The sequence below is a fragment of the Hypanus sabinus genome, chromosome 28 (assembly GCF_030144855.1).
Source record: "Hypanus sabinus isolate sHypSab1 chromosome 28, sHypSab1.hap1, whole genome shotgun sequence".
NCBI classification, from domain to species: Eukaryota; Metazoa; Chordata; class Chondrichthyes; order Myliobatiformes; family Dasyatidae; genus Hypanus; species Hypanus sabinus.
Window position 1 is genome coordinate 43,125,013 of NC_082733.1, and position 22,523 is coordinate 43,147,535.

Sequence of the window (22,523 nt, forward strand, 5' to 3'; positions counted from 1 at the left end):
GTATATGGTGAATAAAATTGATCAGGGGAGGGGAAGGAAACATAATTTGTAAAATTTCTAAACCTTTATTAGCTCATGCATTTTCTTAAACGATTCATATAAATGCTATCCTTCACATTTACCATTAGACAAATGTTAATATCTAAATCTCAGGGTCTGAATTTGCAAAATGCAAAATTTCAACTGGAAAGATGGATCTTGTGACCATTGGACCTCACAGTGAATGAACTTGTGGAGATAAACACATTAGATAAATTGTGGCCACAAATAAAATGCAACAGCTAGAAACGGACCTTATTCTTCAGAATATTATACTGTCCAGAATCCCTTTATTTTGCAGTTGAAATTATTCTTTTAAAAGTCTGTGCATAATTAATGTATAGATGGATCTTATTAAGTATGACATTATACATTCTTGGACCAGTAATTATGGCAAAGTCAGCAACAGTGTCAAAGGGATCTTCTCTAAACAAAATCCAGGAAAATTGAAGAAGAAATTTACATTTGTTCTACAATTAATTATATATATATATATATATAGACTAGCAGTGAAAAAGGTACAAAATGACTGATATTTCTCAATTTAATTGAAGTTGAGCTGTTTGGGAAAGGTGGGAAAAGGATGAGGACAAAATAACAACCTGATGGTTTCCATCTCCCACCTGAGCCTCAGAATGACATCCAATGACTTGATCAAGAATGAACATCTGACACTATTCAAGTTAGTGAGGCTACGAAGTATTATGATGAATAACAAACACCAGGCAAAAATAAATTACTGATTCCACTGAATTTCAGAGCATAAATACAATTTACAAACTTGGTAACCAGGCTTCAAGAATTAAAATATAAATTGCATTTAATTTACACATCACAAAGAACAGTCTTTAGGCAATTTAAAAGCAGCAACCAACTTAGATTGTTAAATTTAACCAATGGTGCAGTTCCACAGCTGGTCTGAGGAACTGGCCGGTTAAATAGAGAAACCTTGGAGGACCAGACATTAAGTGTCCAGAATTCTACCCTGGTCTGAAAACAAAATACCCTTCAGGCAAAATTATTTATGGTGTGTTGTACAGCTTCACAGCCACAAATATGGAAATGCAAAGTAGCTTTGACTGCTGATTACTGCTGGCAGCGTAACTCAAGGGCACTGCTTCGACCTGCCAGAGTATCTTCCGTCAGATGAGTTCTACAAAATGGTAGTTTAATTCAGTAGCTCTTGTCTAACTGTAGTAGGCCAGGAACTTGAGCTTTGGATGTTCCTTGTAGATCTGTTATTAGCACCATCCATCTTTTCACATCACAGGACTGTCAAGGACTGCACACAGGCAGGCAAAAACCAACGGTCAGCTTAAAGAGTAGGTAGGCTTGAGGAATGGTCGTTGGTTGGTGGTGCCACGCGGAACAGGTAGTGGCATTACTCCTGGCCGCCTGACCCCTGTGCCTAGTCCATGGCTGAAATGCTTGGAGGCTGTTGAAAACTTTGTGTTGGAGCTGTGTTAAGCAAAAACAGAACATTTTTCAGTACATCAGAAACCTCCAACTATATAGCACAGGTAAATATGCAGAGTGAATTACCCCTCAACTAACAACTGCCATACACCATTTTTCACCTGAATTAGACATGGGAGCAAATTAGGCCATTCGACCCATCAGGTCTTCTCTGCCATTCCTTCGTGGCTGATTTATTATCCCCCTGAACCCCATTCTCCCTGTAACCTTTGATGCCTTCAATAAGACTATAATACACAGGAGCAGAATTGGCAGAGAATTAAGAGCATTGCAATGAATGTTCACAATCCTAAGGCATCACTCAGAATGCCTTTAACAAGTAACATTGTGCAAATTAACTGCCCAGTCATTTCGTTGTTTGTGGCAGAGCGTGGTGTGATAAATGGTACCACATGAGCACGAACAGCAAGCAGCCCCTCAGCCCTTTCAGCCTATTTTACTTAAACAATGGAGGAATCTGTCTCAACTCCACATACTCACTGAAACACAGAGGGGGACAGAGAAAAATTGATCACATTAAATACCTTGATTAGTTCCATATTTTAATGTTCCCTGTGACAATGAAGGAGGCTATTTGGCCCATTCGGCCTATACCAGTTCTCAGAGTAGTCCTATTCTCCCACTTCTCCCCCTGTATCTTCTCACAAGTTGATTAAATTTCCCTCGTATCAGGAAGGCACTCTTAACGAGCACAGTGGTTATGTCAGTGCTACCAATACTCCCTCTCTCTCAAACAATCACAGCTCCATTCAAAAAGTTTAAATACTACCTTGAGATTTATTTTCTTGTAGGCATTCACAGTAGAACAAAGAAGTATAATAGAATCAATTGAAAACTACACACAAAGACTTACAAGCAACCAATGTGCAAAAGAAGACAAACCATGCAAATAAATATACAAATAAATAATACTGAGAACATGAGTCCTTGAAAGTGAGTCCATAAGTTGTGGAATTAGTTCAGTGTTGAGGCAAGTGATGTTACTATGCTGGTTCAGGAGCTGAATGGTTGTAGGGTAATAACTGTTCCTGGAACCAGTGGTGGGACCAAAGGCTCCTTCCTGATGGTAACAGAGAGAAGAAAGCATGATCTGGATGGTGAAGTTCTTGGAAGATAGTTGCTGCTTTCTTGTGACAGCAAGAAAGGCAGGGTGAAGAAGCCAGCATATGTCTGTGTTGAGTCATGTTCAAATGTTGTGTGAGGGCTCCCTCCAATGGCTCACCTGAAAAGTGCATAAGCAAAAGAACAAAGTCGCAGGTTCTGATTTGGTAAATATGACTGTGACCCTACTATTAATTCTGTAAGATGCTGTGTCACTCGTTAAATAATACCCAACAACTCCGCAAGTCAAACTATCCAATGCAGCAAATAAGAACAGGTAACATATTTAATTAAGCCAGTAAAATTATGAAGACCAAACTGATATACTGTCTTTTAATCTTAAGCAATTTAGTTGGACAGAATAGATTGTCTCATTTTGAAAAGATCAGAGATTCAGTGACCAATATCATGTAATTTTCATCTCTATATATAAACTTAATTCCAAAACTCATGTTTCTGCACATTCAAATTGCAATAAGAAGCTACTCAGAGTATTGGATTTTCAGTGGATCCACTTAGGATATACCTACCATCAGCAGTGATGCCTCAAGTAAACATCAATCAACAAAGATCCCCACCAAATGGGACATGCCATCTTCTTGCAAAAGGTACAGAAACCCAAAGCTCCACACCATCAGGTTCAAGAACTTTTTACTTTCCTTCAACCAGTCAGTTCTTAAACCAGCCGGCACAACCTTAATCACTGCAGTTTGACAACAACATGACCACTTTGATCACTCTTTTGTTTGTTCTAATTATATTCTTTCTTGCAACAGTTATGTGTGTTGTTTTTGTGAATGCTATGTGCTTGTGATGCTGCTGTAAGGAAGCCTTTCACTGCATCCGTGCAGACATAGACTTGTGCAAATGACAGTAAAAGTTCTCAGTCATCAGCTATCTGTACAATTATCAACTATAGTTTATCATCTTCAGCTATGCCCGATGTCATAAGCAAACTCTATAAATGTGACAATGCTGACCAATGGGATTAAAGATTTTTTAAATTTGAGAAACACGAATGAAAAGATCTATGTCACCAGCACATGCCATGGTTTGAATCAGGAGTGGAGAGGAAATAAACAGGTAGGAGAGGGGTTCTTGATGTATCATGATTGACCTCTGCTATTTGGGGATGTTCTTGTTTAAGGGTATAACAACCAGAAGTTGGTGTATGAAACCTTTGTGCATATTAAAAGATGGAATATGCAGAAATATAATCCTCAAATACAATATAAACAAACCAATCTTCCATCCTTGAACTCATTTTACACCACACGCTGTCGGAGCAGTGCTGCCAGGATAATCAAGGATAAGTCTCACCCAGCCAACACAATTTTTGTCCCACTTCCCTCCGGGAGAAGGTTCAGTAGCATGAAGATTCATATGGCCGGATTTGGGAACAGCTTCTTTCCAACTGTGATAAGAGTGCTGAACAGATCCTGACATGGATCTGGGCCATACCTTCCAAATATTCGGACCTGACTTGCACTACCGTACTTTCTCTTTTCTATTTTCTAATTATGATTTATAATTTAAATTTTTATTATATTTACTTAGATTTGTACTTCAGGAAGCACGAAGCGCAGAAACAAATATCACTGTTATGATTGTGCACTCATAGTATCAATGGTTTGGTGACAATAAAGTATTTGTATTTCTAAGTGTATTTCTATTTATTTTTTATTATTTGTATTTCTAACTTTATATTATAGAAATAGTGGATTCTGGTTAATTTTGGACCAGTACATTTTGTCCCAAATAACCAGCTGCTTCAATTAACTGATGCCCAGAATGCACTGTACTTAGTTACAAATCTCACTAGACCCTAAAAAATGCTAATTTGCAATAAATCCAATTACTCACCATCTCAGGGCTTGGAATTTAACAACATACAATGGCAATTACATTCACTACAGGAACCGTGAAGGAGTCCCAGCATAGTTATAATATGCTTCCTATAACTGTGGATAGTACTTAATCTTTTACAAAGGATCACCCACCTTTTTGAAGGTGGTTGGCTGTTACAAACAGTTTTCCGTTTCTTTGCTCTCTTGTAATGCGGGACCTTCTTCCGTTTCCTCATGGAGCCCCCTCTGCTTTTCCTGAAGTAGACCGAAGTTTCCTGAGATTCCTCCTCATCCTGGGATCTCCGACAGTCTATCCAGCTGCTGGAATCACCATCTTCAGCAGCTTCCTCTTCTGTTGGCCCACAAAAAGGCGACATGGTTGAGTGGGGAAGTTTACAAAGGATAACTTACACCATTTTCTTACAGGCATTCACATTAGAACAAGGAAATACAGGTGTCAGTGAAAAACTACACACAAAGACTGACCAACAACAAACTGCAAATAAAGTAATAGTAATACTAAAATACTAAGAACATGGGCTGTAGTCCTTGAAAGTTAGTTACAATATGCCCTTCCACCCATCTTCTTGATATCATCACATTCAGAAACTTTACATTGCTGTTCTTTCCTTCAGGATATTATTGTAAATAGTGATCTGATCCCCTGGGTCCCACTAGTTATCCTTTTGCAGTCTGATAAGGACCTCTCGATGCTCTCCAGCATTCATGTCTCGGAACTGTACTTCCCTCAATTCATGAATTCTGTGCAAATTATCTCACCAACTATGTTGTCAACTTCCCAGGATCAGAGCTCTGGAATTCAGTCCTTCAACCACTCCTCCTCCTTCAAGACATTCCTTGAAATCTATTTTGTTCACCTAGCTTCAGACCTCTTCTAAGTTATTTTGGTGGCTTGGCAAAGAATTATCTCTTTTGTAATCTTGGGGCAATTCACTATGTTAAATGTGCTGGTTAAATGCAAGTTACTATTGAGACTGGTGCTGGAAAGGGAATTAAATAGGAACAAATCTGTGTTCAATAACTCTCTCGCTAACTTTTACCCAACTTCAATTTAAATGTATTTCTATTCACCTGTGCCTTTCCGATGTCATATTGTCACCACTCTCTGGATTTATTAGTGATTCTTTCACATTTATGCTCTCCCCTGGAACTGGGAACGCCCCTGTCCCTGAGAAAACAGTTCATGTTTCATACTTCCCAACTGTAATTGTTTATTTGGTATGCTGGTGTCACCCCAGTCACTGGTCTTTGTACTTCTGCCAGTGCTTCTATCCTTTGTTCTAAAACGGACACTGGCACTGCAGATGTAGAACAACTGAACAGAATTTACCTACTTTTCAATATTATTTCTCCAGAAATAAATCCCACTGCTCATTATATGTAATAAAAAGAATCTTATTAAAATGTGTTACGACATTGTACATTCTCTAACCCCTGCCTGTCCTGGGGTTGGTGGACTGACTACGTGCGTGAGTAGGAGGGACGGAGCTTGTTTCGCTGTTGTTGCTTTGTCACTTGGTATGTTCTGTGTTGTTCTGCCAGGCATGGCGGGCATGGTACGTTGTGCCAGAATGTGGTAACAACTGTGGGTTGCGTAAGAGGGCACTTACAGGTTGCCCTCTGCACATCCCGAGTGTGTCGGTTGTTAAAACAAGTCAAATCAAATATCAAATTCAAGTTTAATTATCATTCAACCATACATGAATATAACTGAACAAACAGTGTTTCTCTGGGGCCAAGATGCAAAACATATTCATTCAAACTGGTGAGCAAAAATAAACATTATATATAGCCGAAGTCCCTGGGCAACATGTCCTGCAAGTAGTTGGTACAGTTCTCAGCAATGCGCAGACAAACACATGCATGCAATTCAGCCTGACATTCCACTGATCAAACGCTGGAGGGGCAGCACTGACAGGAGGCCAGCCCCTAACCGAGCATAGGCGTCGTGCTATACCGCTTCAGGGCTGAAGCTGCAGGCAAGCCTGCAGCTTAAGGCCTAGTCCTCTCTACAACTGACGTCATGTAGCTTCCCTGACATCTGTGGTGCCACCAAACACTGGTAACAGATCAACGGCATCTTACATTATCAATGTCCAGCAGGGTCCTGTGATCACAAGAGGAATGTCCAAGATAACACCCACGGTTACACTGCACACTGCCTTCATGCAACAACTCTGATCCCTTCCTGTAGCAGTCAACAACACGGTCTGCATTCCCACCCACGAGCAGCTCTCTGATGTGGTAGACCTGAAACACCTGAAATTCTTGGAGTCCAGCATTGTCTTGTGATCATAAAAAAGACATTTAACAAAGAAAAAAATACCTTTGATTGACCCATGAGAGGCCGCTGCATATGAACACACCACCATCTTACCGGACGCACGTTCTATTTACATATGATAAATACATCTAAATTTGAATTGGAATTATTTATTCATTACCAAATAGAAAGTGGCTTCTATATTCCACCTACAAAACGTAGAGCCTCATTTATCGCTGATTAATTATACTCTCATTCTACACTATTCCTTACCTCAGTCTATATCAAATGCAGCTTACAGACAGATTGAACAAATGTCTGATAGCTACTGGGAAGAGGCTGAATGTAGTTGTGGATCTGATTCCTACTCTAGTTAAGGGGTTATTAAAGACCTTCTCTCCTTGCATCACCTCCTCCTCTCTTCACGTCCCAGCTAAAATTTATCATTAAACTTGAAGCTGACACCACACTGGGAAAGGGAAGCGCCATTTTTATTGAAATATCACAAACAGCTTCAATGTGTCCTCAGACTCCACTATCTCAGAGAAGAGCAGTGAACACTTCATCATTCAGCTAATATCACTTCAATGCATAACAAATCTGCTCATTATCATATTGTGAATTGGCTGCTGCGTATTTCACAACAGTGACAATGCTTCAAATTGATTGTAAGATATTTGTAATGGCAACACCTCTGAGGATATGGTCCATTGTTCTCTCCTATCAGACTATTCCTTCTTTACCTCTTCCACTTATCTCCTCCCAGCTTACTTCATCTAAACCCCCCCCCCACCTTCTCACTTTCCCCCTCACCTGATCTCACCCACCACCTGCCAGCTCACACTCCTCCCCTTCCCTCACTTTTTTAATCCGGTCTGTCCCTTCCTTTCCAGTCCCGATGCAGAGTCTCCACCGATTATTCCCCTCTGTGAATGCTGCTTGACCTGCCGAGTTCCTTGTGTTCATCTCTGAGGATCTGTTTTGGGCTCTACAAATTATGAAGAAGGCATGGCAGCGGCTACACTTGATTTGGATTCGAGGAGAAGATATGTCATCAAAGATACTTGCAAATTTGTTTACTGTAGGGTAGAGAACATTGTGAATGGTTGCACCACAGCCTGGTATGGAGGCTCTAATGCAGAAGATGGCAATTAGCTACAGAAGGTTGTCGCCTCAGCCAGCTCCATCACAGGCACAACACTCCCCATCATCGAGGACACCTTCAGGAAGCGGCGTCTCAAGGAGGTGGCATCTATCATTAAGGACCCTCACCATCCAGAGCATGCCCTCTTCTCCATCAGTGAGGAGGTACAGAAACCTGAAGACCCATACTCAACAATTCAGAAATAGCTTCTTTTGAAGCTATGAACATTACCTCATTATTCCTTGTTCTTTGCACTATTGATTTTGTAATTTACATTAACTTTGTCTTTGTACTGTACTGCTGCTGCAAAACAAACTTCACATAAGATAGTGATAATAAACCCGATTCTGAATGTAACAAATAAAGATGTGATGACAATGAAACTCATTCTCTTTCCTTCTAAATATTCTTTTTAAACACCATACCACAGAGACTTCCCTTACCTGGTAGTTGCCATTCAGAGTACTTTTGGAGAACTTCGATAAGTTCACCTCCATATTTGTCCAGCTTGTCTTCGGTGACACCGTCTATCTGCAGAAGGATGTCAGGGTCTGACGACAGTGTCTCTGCACAAAGAATATTTTAATCATTAATATTTTTAGAGACATGAAAGACATCAGCGTTGAGTGTTCACTAGTAAAAACCTTCCACATTATCCATCCAGGTCTGGAGGAACTCAGCAGGTCAGGCAGCATCTGTAGAGAGTAACAAACAGTTGATGTTTCAGGCCAAGACCTTCATCAAGACTTGGCCGGAACGCTGACTGTCTCTCCATAGATGCTGTCCAACTTGCTGAGTTCATCCAGTTCTTTGTGTGTGTTTCTCAACATTCCCAGCATTTGCAGAACCTCTTGTATCTCCATCAGTGACTATTGTTTCACACAATTTTTTCTATTTTGAAGCTATGAACATTTCCTTTGTTTTTTGTAATTTATGAAGGTCAGCTGTAGTACGAGGTACACAAGAATAATCATTCAACTTTTGTTAAGACTATAAAGGTCAGTGAGCTTTCTCTTAAGACCATAAGACATAGGAATAGAATTAGGCCATTCAACCCATCAAGTCTGCTCCACCATTCCATCATTGCTGATTTATTCTCCCTCTCAACCATGTTTTCCTGCCTTCTCCCCGTAACCTTTGACACCCTTACCAATCAAGAACCTGTCAACCTCAGCTTTAAATATACCCATTGATTTGGTCCCCACATCCATCTTGTGGCAAAGATTTCCACAGATTCACCACTCTCTTGCTAAAGAAATTCCACCTCATCTTCATTCTAAAGGGACATCATTCAATTCTGAGGCTGTCCTCTGGTCCTGGACTCTCCCACTATTGGAAACATCCTCTCCATGCATTAAGTAAAGATGAATCCCCACCTACACCTCAAAGTCCTACAGACAAAATCAAAACTCAATTTGCAGTGTGAACGTTCAGCTACGTACAAGTAATATAAAGATAAAACTGATAAGCTTTTTTAAAAAACACACAATTAGAAGACACCCACTTTCAACTTCTCCTAAAATCACTAATTACCATGGTTGAGGAAGTACTAAAAATACTCAAAAAACCCGAACACAGAGATCTAAGCAGAAACTCCAATGTAGTACTGAGGTGACAGTGCTCTAGAAGAGATGTTCTGTTATTAGAAAGTACCACAAGAAACAGGAGCAGCAGTTGTACAGACCCTCGTGCATGCTCCACCATTTAATAAGATCACAACTGATCTTCTACCTTTGGAGTTACTTTCCAGCACCATTCCACTTTCCCTGATTTCCAGACAGGGCATTAAATAGAGTATATGTTTCCCATAGCACTATTCTACTCCACCATGAACTGTTCCGAGCTTGGCTGGGAAAGGAGGAGGCAACTTCACCTCAGAAGAACCCCAAGCTACAGAAACACCAATAGAAACTCCAAAGACCTCTTCCCTGGGAGAAGAAGGATTTTCGAAGATGGGCTACACCTGGGGACAACTTGAAGATTGGCCCAGCTGCTGTCAATGACCTATGCCTCAGTAGGGGTAATTGCTTAAGTAATAACACTGTTCACATCCCTCGACCAACATCATAAATAAGTCAGCTCCACATTATCACACTACTCACTGTGCAAGCTTACTGTGTGTAAAGTGCTGGCACAGTTTGCGATTATGCAATAAGAAATTCATTGCATTTATTGGTGTAAACAGTCTTGACACATACTGAGCTTGCAAAAAGCACGATAATGATACAAACTGCTTTTCTTTCACCAGATTCATTATCAGGAGTCTCGCTGCTTAACGAGAAGCCGAGCACAACCTGTAGATGGCAGCAAATACAAGCTCCTGCTTGAGGTTAACGCTGAAATCCCGCAAGGCACAGAATCCATCCTTCATCTATCTCAGAATGTGAGCACAGAACATCACAGGCCCTTTAGTCAGCACTGACCATTTAACCTGATCTAAGATCAATCTAACCCTTCCTTCCTATATAGTTTCCCATTTTTCTTTCATCCATGTGCCTCTCTATGTACATGACTGTGTGGCTAGCCCAGGCATGGGCAAACTATGGCCCGGGGTCCATATGCGGCCCGTTAAGCTTTTTAATCCGGCCCGCAGAACTTGATGAAATTATATTAATAAACCTTGTTAACATTTTTTTCCCCGCAATTCTGGCGTTTTCCCAATAGATGACGCACTCTATATACATTGACCTTCGTTGAGGTGCAGCGTATTACTCCACATTTGCGCTTTACTCTTTGTTCGGCTCGACCTATTTGTGTGAACAGGCGTTCAGTGTCATGAACATCAACAAAGCCAGCCTCAGATCCAAGTTAAATGACCAACACCTCAGATCCATCCTGAGAATCGCCACAACAAAACTAAATCCAGACTTTGTTGCGCTGGATAAAAAGGGAGACCAACAACACTGTTCCCACTGAAAGTAAAAATAAGTTTCTTTGTTGTGTTATGTAAAAAATGCATTTGAAAATATTTTTTTCAATAAGCCTTACATGTTACATGTCATTTCTGTTAAGTGATGGACATGAGTAGTGCGCAGGTGCATGTACGTTCTCAAAATAAAAAAATGCGCTCCAGATCAAATAACGCGCTCCGCATACTGGCGCGCTGTCACTGTTCTGTCCTTGTGCTGGTCGTTGTTCAGTTTTGGCACAGGGGACAATTGAATAAGAAGGAGCAGGACAAGTAGACCTGCATCTCCTACCGTTTTTGAAATAAAGGCAGGCAGGAGGAGAGTGATGATGATAATATCTTGAAGGATAACAGAATTTTCAGTGCTTTAAAATAATAACTGTTACTATTAAAAAAAATATTCCTTTAATTTTCAGTGTTCTAAAAGTCATTTCAATAAATAGCTAAATACCATGGGACTTCAAAGACAGATATTTTGTTGTAATACATTTGTTCATTTTCAATTGAAATTAAAGCACATGTTTTCTACATATCCCATGATATTTTATTTTCTCTTATGAGGTGTATTACCAAAACACTCCGTCCATCTGCTCCTGGTCCGGCCCCTCTGTCAAATTTTAGAACCCTTTGTGGCCCACAAGTCAAAAAGTTTGCCCACCCCTGGGCTAGCCATAGCTCAAATACCATCCGTAAATTTGCTGATGATACAACCATTGTTGGTAGAATCTCAGGTGGTGACGAGAGGGCGTACAGGAGTGAGATATGCCAACTAGTGGAATGGTGCCGCAGCAACAACCTGGCACTCAACATCAGTAAGACGAAAGAGCTGATTGTGGACTTCAGGAAGGGCAAGACAAAGGAACACATACCAATCCTCATAGAGGGATCAGAAGTGGAGAGAATGAGCATCTTCAAGTTCCTAGGTGTCAAGATCTCTCAGACTTCTGGTTAAGATGGCGGTAGCTTAAGTCGCTAAAACTATTGCTCCGCTCCATTTCATATACCTGCATTTATTTCTTACTCTTCCTCCCACTGTTGAAGTTGCTGGCTGCACAATGACCTACTAAACCTACTAAATCGGCAAAAAAAGACACTCCATCGGGAGCAACCTTGAGTGAAATTGTATCACTGTTAGAACAAACCCAACAAGATATGTTTTCTCAATTTTGTTTGTTGGAACTGAAACTGGATAAAATCAACTCTACACTGGAGAATCACGCTCAATGTTTATCACATGTTGAAGAAGTCATGGAAGAAGCTAGACCGTCGTTGTAAAGACTTGGAAAGCGTTTGCTCTACCCTAAGGAGCATAATAGCAAGTTAACTCTTAAAGTTATGGACCTTGAAAGCAGGAGTAGACACCAAAATCTTCAAATTCCTGGCTTGCCTGAGACTGTTGAAGGGGGATCTCCTGTCGAATTTTTCTCAAACTTTCTATGAGAGATTTTTGGAAGCAAAATACTTTCCAGTCCTCCAGAGATTGATCGAGCACACCGTATCTTTACACCTCGCTCAGCACATGGCCAGAGACCACGTCCAGTGATAATTCGCCTCCATCGTTACCAAATCAAGGATTTACTAACTAAAGAAGCTTGCTGACGTAAAACGCTTCAATATAAAGGTCATGCTATCTGTTTAGTAGAGGACTATGCACCTTAAATTATGAGTCAACGTGCTGAATACAGAGGAGTAATGAAAGTTCTCTACGATCATGGACTTCATCCGTCTCTCACCTATCCAGCCCGGCTCCAAATCAAGCTTAAGAACGGTGATTTTAAACGTTTCGATTCGGTGGAAAGGTGCAGACCTTCATTGATAGCCTATCTGCTACTTCGAGTTCCTCAGATACGATATGATATGACTTTTTTTTCTTTTCAGCCTTTTTTGTTTCTGTTTAGGTAATGGGTTTTTTTCAAATATTCTAATCTTTATTTCTATCTTTTTCATTATCAGTTAACCCAATATATTTCAATACGATGGATTTCTATTTTTCAGTATGGGCATTTTCATTAAATAGAACTGAATGTGAAACTATGTAATTAGACACCTCTTAAAGGTCTTTGGAGACTTTATTTCAAAATGGAGTAGGAGTCGCATTTAAAAATTGATATCGATTCATGAAGTGATGACGTCTTTGAATGGTTTTTTGTTTTTCTTTTCAGACTTCAGTCTCCAATTTCTACAAATCTTGATATTTTCTTTTTCAAATTTAAAATGTAGCTGTTGTTGCATCTATTCAATTAGTAGCTTAATTATGTTGCATTGTCCTATTGAAGTGTTTTTTTTTCCAATTTTCTCAATTTTAGTTTCTATCTTACATAATTTTAGTTCTTTAAAGGAGATGATTTTTTTTCTCTCCGGTTAGATTATTTTAACCTTAAGCAGCAGTTGATGTTGTATCTTTAAACTCAGTTTCGGGTTTGGATCAAATTCCTCTCGAGTGGATTTTTCTTTGGTGGTTTTTTACCCCTGTGTTTCAAGATACTATTTGTGTTTGCTTTTTCTTATTTTTATGATTTGGTTGGATTACTTACTTTGACGTTAAAGTTTTTTTTCTGTATAACTGAGTTTATAGATTATCTTTTTTTCGGTTTATCAACTCTAGCGGGAAGGTTGGGGTAAAGTTTTTTTTAGACCATTATTATACTTCAAGATTTACAAACTTTTAATGTATTGTTTTTTCTTGTTAAGGTAAATCTTTGTAACTCAAAGTTTTTTGGTGTTTATTTCCATTACTGTATCAACAATTGGAGTGGAGATAATTAAGATGTTACCTAATTGGAAGTCCGGTAGGAGGTTAGTTTTTCTCTGGGAGAGCTTGCTGCTTTATATTTGCAGATTCTTGTTGTAGGTTTAGAGGATGTGGGTGGGAACTCCAATGCCAATATTATATATGGAATTTTGACATATTTGTACTATACAGGATGTAATTTCATCCTGTTTTTTTTTTCTTCTATACTTTTGCCCCAGAATTACATATAAGTTTCAAATATGGTTTAATGCCTGCTATCCTTTTTTTCTTATGTTCAGTGGTTAGTCCATTGAACTTTGTCAGCTAGAATGTTAAGGGTTTGAATCATCCGGTTAAAAGGGGGAGAGTGTTCGCACATCTTAAACAGCTTAGAGCAGAGGTAGCCTTTTTACAAGAAACACATATTCGTCATTCAGATAATTCTCATCTTATGGCACGATGGGCAGGACAACACTTTCATTCAACTTTTCAAGCCAAGGTGAGGGGCGTTTCAATTCTTATAAACAAAAATGTTTCTTTTGAGCTTCATAATAAGATATCTGATCCTAATGGTCATTTTATTATTGTTTCTGGGAAACTTTATAATACACGGGTGGTCTCAGCCAACCTTTATGCTCCGAACTCGGATGATGTAGGGTTTTTTGACAGTTTTTTTCCTTCATTGCCAGAACTAAGTTCATACTCTCTTATATTGGGTGGTGACTTTAACTGTTGGCTGGATCCAATTTTGGACAGATCTTCTTCTATCCCCAGACAATTAAGTAAATCTGCTTTATTTATTCAATCTTTTCTTTCTAATTATGGAATATCTGATATTTGGCATTTCTTTCATCCATGTGAAAGAGATTACTCCTTTTTCTCACAAGTTCACCATACATTTACTAGAATCGACTATTTTTTAATTGATAATCAATTGATCCCATCTGTCTGTTCTTGTGACTATAAGAGTATATTGATTTCAGACCATGCCCCACTTACATTGTCCATAGTTCTCCCTGGCCTCCCTCAAGTAAATAAACACTGGCGTTTTAATCCGACCTTGTTGGCGGATAACGACTTTGTAAAATTTATGGAGGATCAGATAACTTTCTTTTTAAATACCAATGCACTACCTGAAACCTCTAGTCAGATGGTTTGGGACGCAATGAAAGCATATCTAAGGGGTCAAATAATTTCCTACACAGCAAATTTGAAAAGAAAGGCTCACAAAGAACGTTTAGATTAAAACTATAGACCAATTATATGCCCAGGTCAAGGATTCGGAATTATATAAGAAAAGAATGGAACTTCAAACTAAATTTAATCTTATTTCTACTTATCCGATTGAACGCCAACTTTTGGGCAGTCGGAGTAAGTTCTATATTCACAGGGATAAATCTGGTAAGTCCTTAGTTAACCACTTAGACACTCTAAAGCAAAACAACACATCACTAAAATTCGAATGAGTAATGGGAATATTAGTGTGGACCAGTCTGAAATTAATGATACATTCAGGACTTTTTACTCTCAGCTTTACACCTTTGAATCCTTTAATGGTAATACTACTGTTATGCAATTTTTAGATAGTTTAAATATTCCTAAACTTTCTTCTGATCTTAAACATAAATTGAATGAGCCATTATTCTTAGAGGAAATATCCTCTGCTATTTCTGCATTGCAGCCTGGTAAATCTCCTGGTCCTGATGGGTTCTCTACAGAATTTTATAAATCATTTTCCTCATTGCTCTTATCCCAACTTAGTTTTTTCTGATTCTTTTAAACAAAATAAATCACCTGCATCATTTGATGAGGCTTGTATCATTCTTTTAGCAAAAAAAGGCAAGAATCCACTAGAGTGTGCTTCATACAGGCCGAGTTCTCTATTAAATGTAGATGCTAAAATTTTAACTGAAGTTTTGGCCCGTAGGCCAGAGACAATTTTACCCTTAATTATTTCTGAGGATCAATCTGGCATTATTAAAAATCGCCTTCCCTTTTTCAACATTAGACATCTTTTTAATATTCTATATTCATCTTCATCAGGGTCCCCTGAATGCGTTATCTCTCTTGATGCCGAAAAGGCGTTTGATCGGGTGGAGTGGCACTATTTATATGCGGTTTTATAAAAATTTGATTTTGTATATAATTTTATTAAGTGGATTAAGTTACTATATTCCCATCCAATTGCACCAGTTTTGACTAATTCCCAGCAATCCCAACCATTTGATCTTAAACGTGGCACCTAACAGGGATGCCCTTTAAGCCCTCTGTAATTTGATCTGGCTATCGAGCCATTGGCAATTGCGTTTCGCAGTTGTACTGAACTGACTGGGATCTGGAGGGGCAGTTTTAAGCACAAAGTCTCTCTATACGCCGATGATTTGTTACTTTTTATATCAAACCCAACCATCTCCTTACCTTTGTTGTTTTCACTTCTCAATAAATTTAGTCAGCTATCCGGATTCAAACTTAATCTACATAAGTGTGAACTTTTTCCGATAAATAAGGAAGCACAAGAATTAGAATTTCACAATTTCCCTTTTAAAGTAGTAAACAATTGTTTTACTTATCTTGGTATAATCGTAATAAGGAACTATAATCGACTGTTCGATGAGAATTTCAATAATCTTTTAAATTTTACAAAACAAAGATTAGCACAGTGGTCACCTCTGTCCATGTCTTTAATTGGGCAAATTAATGTAATTAAAATGTATATTCTCCCTAAATTTTTATACTTATTTCAATCTTTACCTATATTTATTCCTAAAGTGTTTTTTGATCCTTTAGATTCTAGTTATCTCGTCATACCTATGGAAGGGTAAACAGCCCAGACTCAATAAAGCTCATCTCCAAAAGCCTAAAAGAGAAGGTGGCTTGGCATTGCCTAATTTTCATTCATATTATTGGGCAGCCAATATTCATAATATTATCTTTTGGTCCTACTTTTATAACCAGTCTGTTTGTCCAACATGGATGGCAATGGAATTAAACACTTATAAGAAATTATCTATTCCAGCTTTACTTGGATTTGTTCTTCCTTGCCAATTGCCAAAATCTATTATTAATCCTGAAATCAGGCATACTCTGAGAATATGGGCTCAATTTAGAAAATACCATGGTCTTTATAGTTTTTCCCTCTCTAGTCCTATTCTATACAATCATTTATTTCAACCGTCTTTGCAGGATTCCACATTCCAAGACTGGTGAAGGAGAGGTATCAGGCTTTTTGAAGATCTTTTTATAGACAATCAGTTTGCGTCTTTTGAACAATTGTCTATAAAGTTTAATTTACCGAATACTCATTTGTTTACCTATCTTCAAATTAGACATTTTATTAGCCCATTTTCCTGAACAACCTGATAAAAATGTTGTAGACTTGTTTCTTCAAATGAACCCCTTGGGCAAAGGCATAATTTCTACTATTCCTGTTAAATTTATGACTCTCAGACGAGCCCCTTGTGATAAAATTAAAACTGCTTGGGAGCACGACTTAGGTTTTTCTTTGTCCGACAAGGTTTGGGATTCAATTCTTAAATCCCTCAATTCAATCTCTTTATGTGCTCGTCATTGTCTCCTGCAGTTTAAAGTCGTCCACAGGGGTCATATGTCCAAAACCAAATTGGCGAAGTTCTATCCTGATATTAGTCCCTGGTGTGACAAATGCAAAGGAGGTGAGGCCTCCCTTTTCCATTTGTATTGGGCCTGTCCTACTCTGGAAAAATTTTGGAAAGATGTTTTTTTAACTTTATCTTCTATATTAAATCGTCATTTGGAACCTGATCCTTTGATCGCTCTTTTTGGTATTCTTCGAGAACCTGACAAGCATTTGACCCCGGCTAAACAACGAACATTGTCTTTTGCCTCTTCTAGCCAGACGAGCAGTACTCCTTAAATGGGGAGATGTAGTTCCCCCTAGCCATGCTCAATGGCTTAGGGATGTTATGTCTTGTTCAGATCTCGAAAAGATTCACTACTCACTTTCTAATTCTGACAAAGTTCCATAGGGTATGGGGATCTTTTCTCGAATAATTTCATAACTCTCACCTAAATTGACAGATGTTTGTTCTTTTTTCCCTTGATAATCAGACCCTACATTTCCAGCTTTTTTTTGACTTTTGTTTTTTTCTGATCAGGTAGCAGGCTACCCCCCCATTTTTTAATTACAATATATAGTTCTGGGGTAATAAAAGTGTATCTCATATAATGGTTGGCTTGGAGTTGGATAGGTGATAGATTGGGTGCTTTTCTTTCTTTTTTACTATGGGTGACTTGCTCATTTGTTAAGACATGTATTATTGTTATTTTTGTTTATATGGCAATGATCCTTCTATATATATTATTGATCTTCTTTTCTTCGTTGTAGTTTGTAGAAAATTATAAATAAAATATTTTTAAAAAAGATCTCTGAGGATCTAACCTGGTCCCAATATATTGATGTAGTTATAAAGGAGGCAAAGCAACTGTTATACTTCATTAGGAGTTTGAAGAAATTTGGCATGTCAACAAATACACTCAAAAACTTCTATAGCTGTACCATGGAGAGCATTCTGACAGGCTGCATCACTGTCTAGTATGGAGGCTTTACTGCTGAAAGAAGCTGCAGAAGGTTGTAAATCTAGTCACCTCCATCTTGGGTACTAGCCTACAAAGTACCCAGGAAATCCTTAGGGAGCGGTGTCTCAGAAAGGCAGTGTCCATTATTAAGGACCTCCAGCACGCAGGGCATGCCCTTTTCTCACTGTTACCATCAGGTAGGAGGCACAGAAGCCTGAAGGTACACACTCAGTGATTCAGGAACAGCTTCTTCCCCTCTGCCATCTGATTCCTAAACGGACATTGAAGCTTTGAACACTAGCTCACTTTTTAAAAAAAATATAGAGTACTTCTAGCACTTTTTTCAATTTTTTGCACTTTAAAAAAAATTCAATAGACATAATTGATTTTCTTGTTTATTTATTATGTTTTATTTTATTTTATTATTATTTTTTCTCTCTGCTAGATTATATATTGCATTGAACTGCTGCTGCTAAGTTAACAAATTACACGTCACATGCCGGTGATAATAAACCTGATTCTGATTCTAAGTCTCTTAAATGTCCCTAATGTATCTACCACCATGCAGGTAGCACATTCCATCACTCTCTGTGCAAAAACATTTACCTCTGACATCCCCTTTTTCCAATCACCTTGAAATTATGTGCCCTCACATTAGCCATCTCTACCCTGGGAAAACGTCTCTGGCCTTCCACTCGATCTGTGCCTCTTTTCATCTTGTACACCTCCACTGAGTCACTTTTCACCCTTCTTCAGTCCAAAGTCAAAAGCCCTAGCTTGCTCAGCCATTGTATCTAAAAGTACCTGCAATTCTTTTGAGGGTGGCCGTGTTAAAGATGTTGAAGTAATGGACCCCATAGATTTTGCCCAGACGTTTGCAGAGTTCAGTCAGATCAGTGAGACACTTCTTCACCATCTCTTCGCGTTTAGATATGCTCTTTGTCACTGAGTTCCTCTGCTTCCTAATGGTACTGGCATTATCTGTCTCCTGAAAGTCCACCTTGCATCAGAAAATAAATACTTGACAGTTATACAGCATCTCAAGAATTCAAAGCCTCTAATAATTTTCAGCATCAAGTTACTTCCAGCAAACACACTAAGGAGATCAAGCATGTAAATACTAATATTTACTAATAACAACTTAACTAGTAAATAATTAATTATTACTAATGATTGGTAATAATGTAGATATTATAAATGCAGCACAAGGGCTAGGAGTTTGATGTAACAATAAATTTACCTGAAGGAACCCCATTAGAACTTGCTGAGCTTTCTCGCCTACAGTTACATAAGCAATCGCTTGATCATTGGCCGTGATGTACAAATCTTCTTGCAGAATTTTATCTAGCACCAGCTTCCGAAACAGTCGCTCTACGTTGTGACGGGAGTATGCAGCCCCTGCTCCAAATATTCCCGACTGAATCCTGGCACTTTTACATCCTGGGGGAGAAGTTCAGTTAGCATTGGACAATACATTCCCACAAATCCTAGAGAAAAGAGACCAGTATCCGATCCTAGGACTACACTGAAGGGGCAGGGAAGAAATGGCTTTAGCTGCTCATGAAATTAAAAAATACAACCTGTCTATGCTTTTCACAGATGGTTCTGAGGTTAATTGCCTGATTTATAATTTTTGTCTGATAATTCCCAGTTCTACTTTAAGAAAGCTCAAATTCAAGTTTATTGTCATTCAAGTACACATATATATACAACATTGTTCCTCTGGGGCCAAGGTGCAATACACGGTGCAGTCAGACACAGCACATACAGCTATAACCCAGAACATACAGCTGTAACCCAGTACATACAGCTATAACCCAGTACATACAGCTATAACCCAGCACATACAGCTGTAACCCAGCACATACAGCTGTAACCCAGTACATACAGCTGTAACCCAGTACATACAGCTATAACCCAGTACATACAGCTGTAACCCAGTACATACAGCTGTAACCCAGCACATACAGCTATAACCCAGAACATACAGCTGTAACCCAGTACATACAGCTGTAACCCAGTACATACAGCTATAACCCAGTACATACAGCTGTAACCCAGCACATACAGCGGTAACCCAGTAAATACAGCTGTAACCCAGTACATAAAGCTGTAACCCAGCACATACAGCTGTAACCCAGTACATACAGCTATAACCCAGCACATACAGCTATAAGCCAGTACATACAGCTATAACCCAGCACATACAGCGATAACCCAGTAAATACAGCTGTAACCCAGTACATAAAGCTATAACCCAGCACATACAGCTGTAACTCAGTACATACAGCTGTAACCCAGTACATACAGCTGTAACCCAGTACATACAGCTATAACCCAGTACATACAGCTGTAACCCAGTACATACAGCTGTAACCCAGTACATACAGCTATAACCCAGCACATACAGCTATAACCCAGTACATACAGCTATAACCCAGCACATACAGCTATAACCCAGCACATACAGCTAAAACCCAGCACATACAGCTAAAACCCAGCACATACAGCTAAAACCCAGCACATACAGCTATAACCCAGCACATACAGCTATAACCCAGCAGTCACAGCTATAACCCAGGAGATACAGCTATAACCCAGCACTTACAGCTATAACCCAGCACTTACAGCTATAACCCAGCACATACAGCTGTAACCCAGTACATACAGCTGTAACCCAGCACTTACAGCTATAACCCAGCACATACAGCTATAACCCAGCACTTACAGCTATAACCCAGCACATACAGCTATAACCCAGCACATACAGCTATAACCCAACGCTTACAGCTATAACCCAGCGCTTACAGCTATAACCCAGCGCTTACAGCTATAACCCAGCACGTACAGCTATAACCCAGCACGTACAGCTATAACCCAGCACGTACAGCTGTAACCCAGCACGTACAGCTGTAACCCAGTACGTACAGCTGTAACCCAGTACATACAGCTGTAACCCATTACTTACAGCTGCAACCCAGCAGTTACAGCTATAACCCAGCACATACAGCTATAACCCAGCTCATACAGCTATAACCCAAGTACATACAGCTATAACCCAGCACATACAGCTATAACCCAGCACATACAGCGATAACCCAGTAAATACAGCTGTAACCCAGTACATAAAGCTATAACCCAGCACATACAGCTGTAACCCAGTACATACAGCTGTAACCCAGTACATACAGCTGTAACCCAGTACATACAGCTGTAACCCAGTACATACAGCTGTAACCCAGTACATACAGCTGTAACCCAGCACTTACAGCTATAACCCAGCACATACAGCTATAACCCAGTACATACAGCTGTAACCCAGTACATACAGCTATAACCCAGTACATACAGCTGTAACCCAGTACATACAGCTGTAACCCAGCACTTACAGCTATAACCCAGCACATACAGCTATAACCCAGCACATACAGCTATAACCCAGCACATACAGCTATAACCCAGTACATACAGCTATAACCCAGCACATACAGCTATAACCCAGCACATACAGCTAAAACCCAGCACATACAGCTAAAACCCAGCACATACAGCTAAAACCCAGCACATACAGCTATAACCCAGCACATACAGCTATAACCCAGCAGTCACAGCTATAACCCAGGAGATACAGCTATAACCCAGCACTTACAGCTATAACCCAGCACTTACAGCTATAACCCAGCACATACAGCTGTAACCCAGTACATACAGCTGTAACCCAGCACTTACAGCTATAACCCAGCACATACAGCTATAACCCAGCACTTACAGCTATAACCCAGCACATACAGCTATAACCCAGCACATACAGCTATAACCCAACGCTTACAGCTATAACCCAGCGCTTACAGCTATAACCCAGCGCTTACAGCTATAACCCAGCACGTACAGCTATAACCCAGCACGTACAGCTATAACCCAGCACGTACAGCTATAACCCAGCACGTACAGCTGTAACCCAGCACGTACAGCTGTAACCCAGTACGTACAGCTGTAACCCAGTACATACAGCTGTAACCCATTACTTACAGCTGCAACCCAGCAGTTACAGCTATAACCCAGCACATACAGCTATAACCCAGCACATACAGCTATAACCCAGCACATACAGCTATAACCCAGCACATACAGCTATAACCCAGTACATACAGCTATAACCCAGCACATACAGCTATAACCCAGCACATACAGCTATAACCCAGCACATACAGCTATAACCCAGCACATACAGCTATAACCCAGCACTTACAGCTATAGCCCAGTACATACAGCATATATAGTGATGATCCAGCACACACAGTCACAAAATATTAGCAAAAGTCCTTGGGTGGCATAGCTTGAAGATCAACAGGTTGATAGAAAATGTGAGGTTCACGATTATGCAAGACAGTATAATGTTTAGTAAAACAAGCAGTCGTATAAATATATGAAACAGCAGC

At 39.4% G+C, this 22,523-nt stretch overlaps 1 protein-coding gene across 2 annotated transcripts in view; it reads right to left on the minus strand.

The window, feature by feature from the left end:
* Positions 1 to 69: 69 nt before the first annotated feature.
* blm (BLM RecQ like helicase) overlaps positions 70 to 22,523 on the minus strand; it is a 94,776-nt gene continuing 72,322 nt past the window's right edge. For both annotated transcript variants that reach the window (XM_059953059.1, XM_059953060.1), the window contains 5 exons: positions 19,325 to 19,524; positions 18,889 to 19,084; positions 8,335 to 8,457; positions 4,617 to 4,815; positions 70 to 1,497 (listed from right to left, as the gene is read on the minus strand). In XM_059953059.1, the coding sequence (XP_059809042.1) occupies positions 1,350 to 1,497; positions 4,617 to 4,815; positions 8,335 to 8,457; positions 18,889 to 19,084; positions 19,325 to 19,524 (866 nt within the window). In that variant the 3' untranslated portion in view covers positions 70 to 1,349. The remainder of the gene's footprint in view (positions 1,498 to 4,616; positions 4,816 to 8,334; positions 8,458 to 18,888; positions 19,085 to 19,324; positions 19,525 to 22,523) is intronic.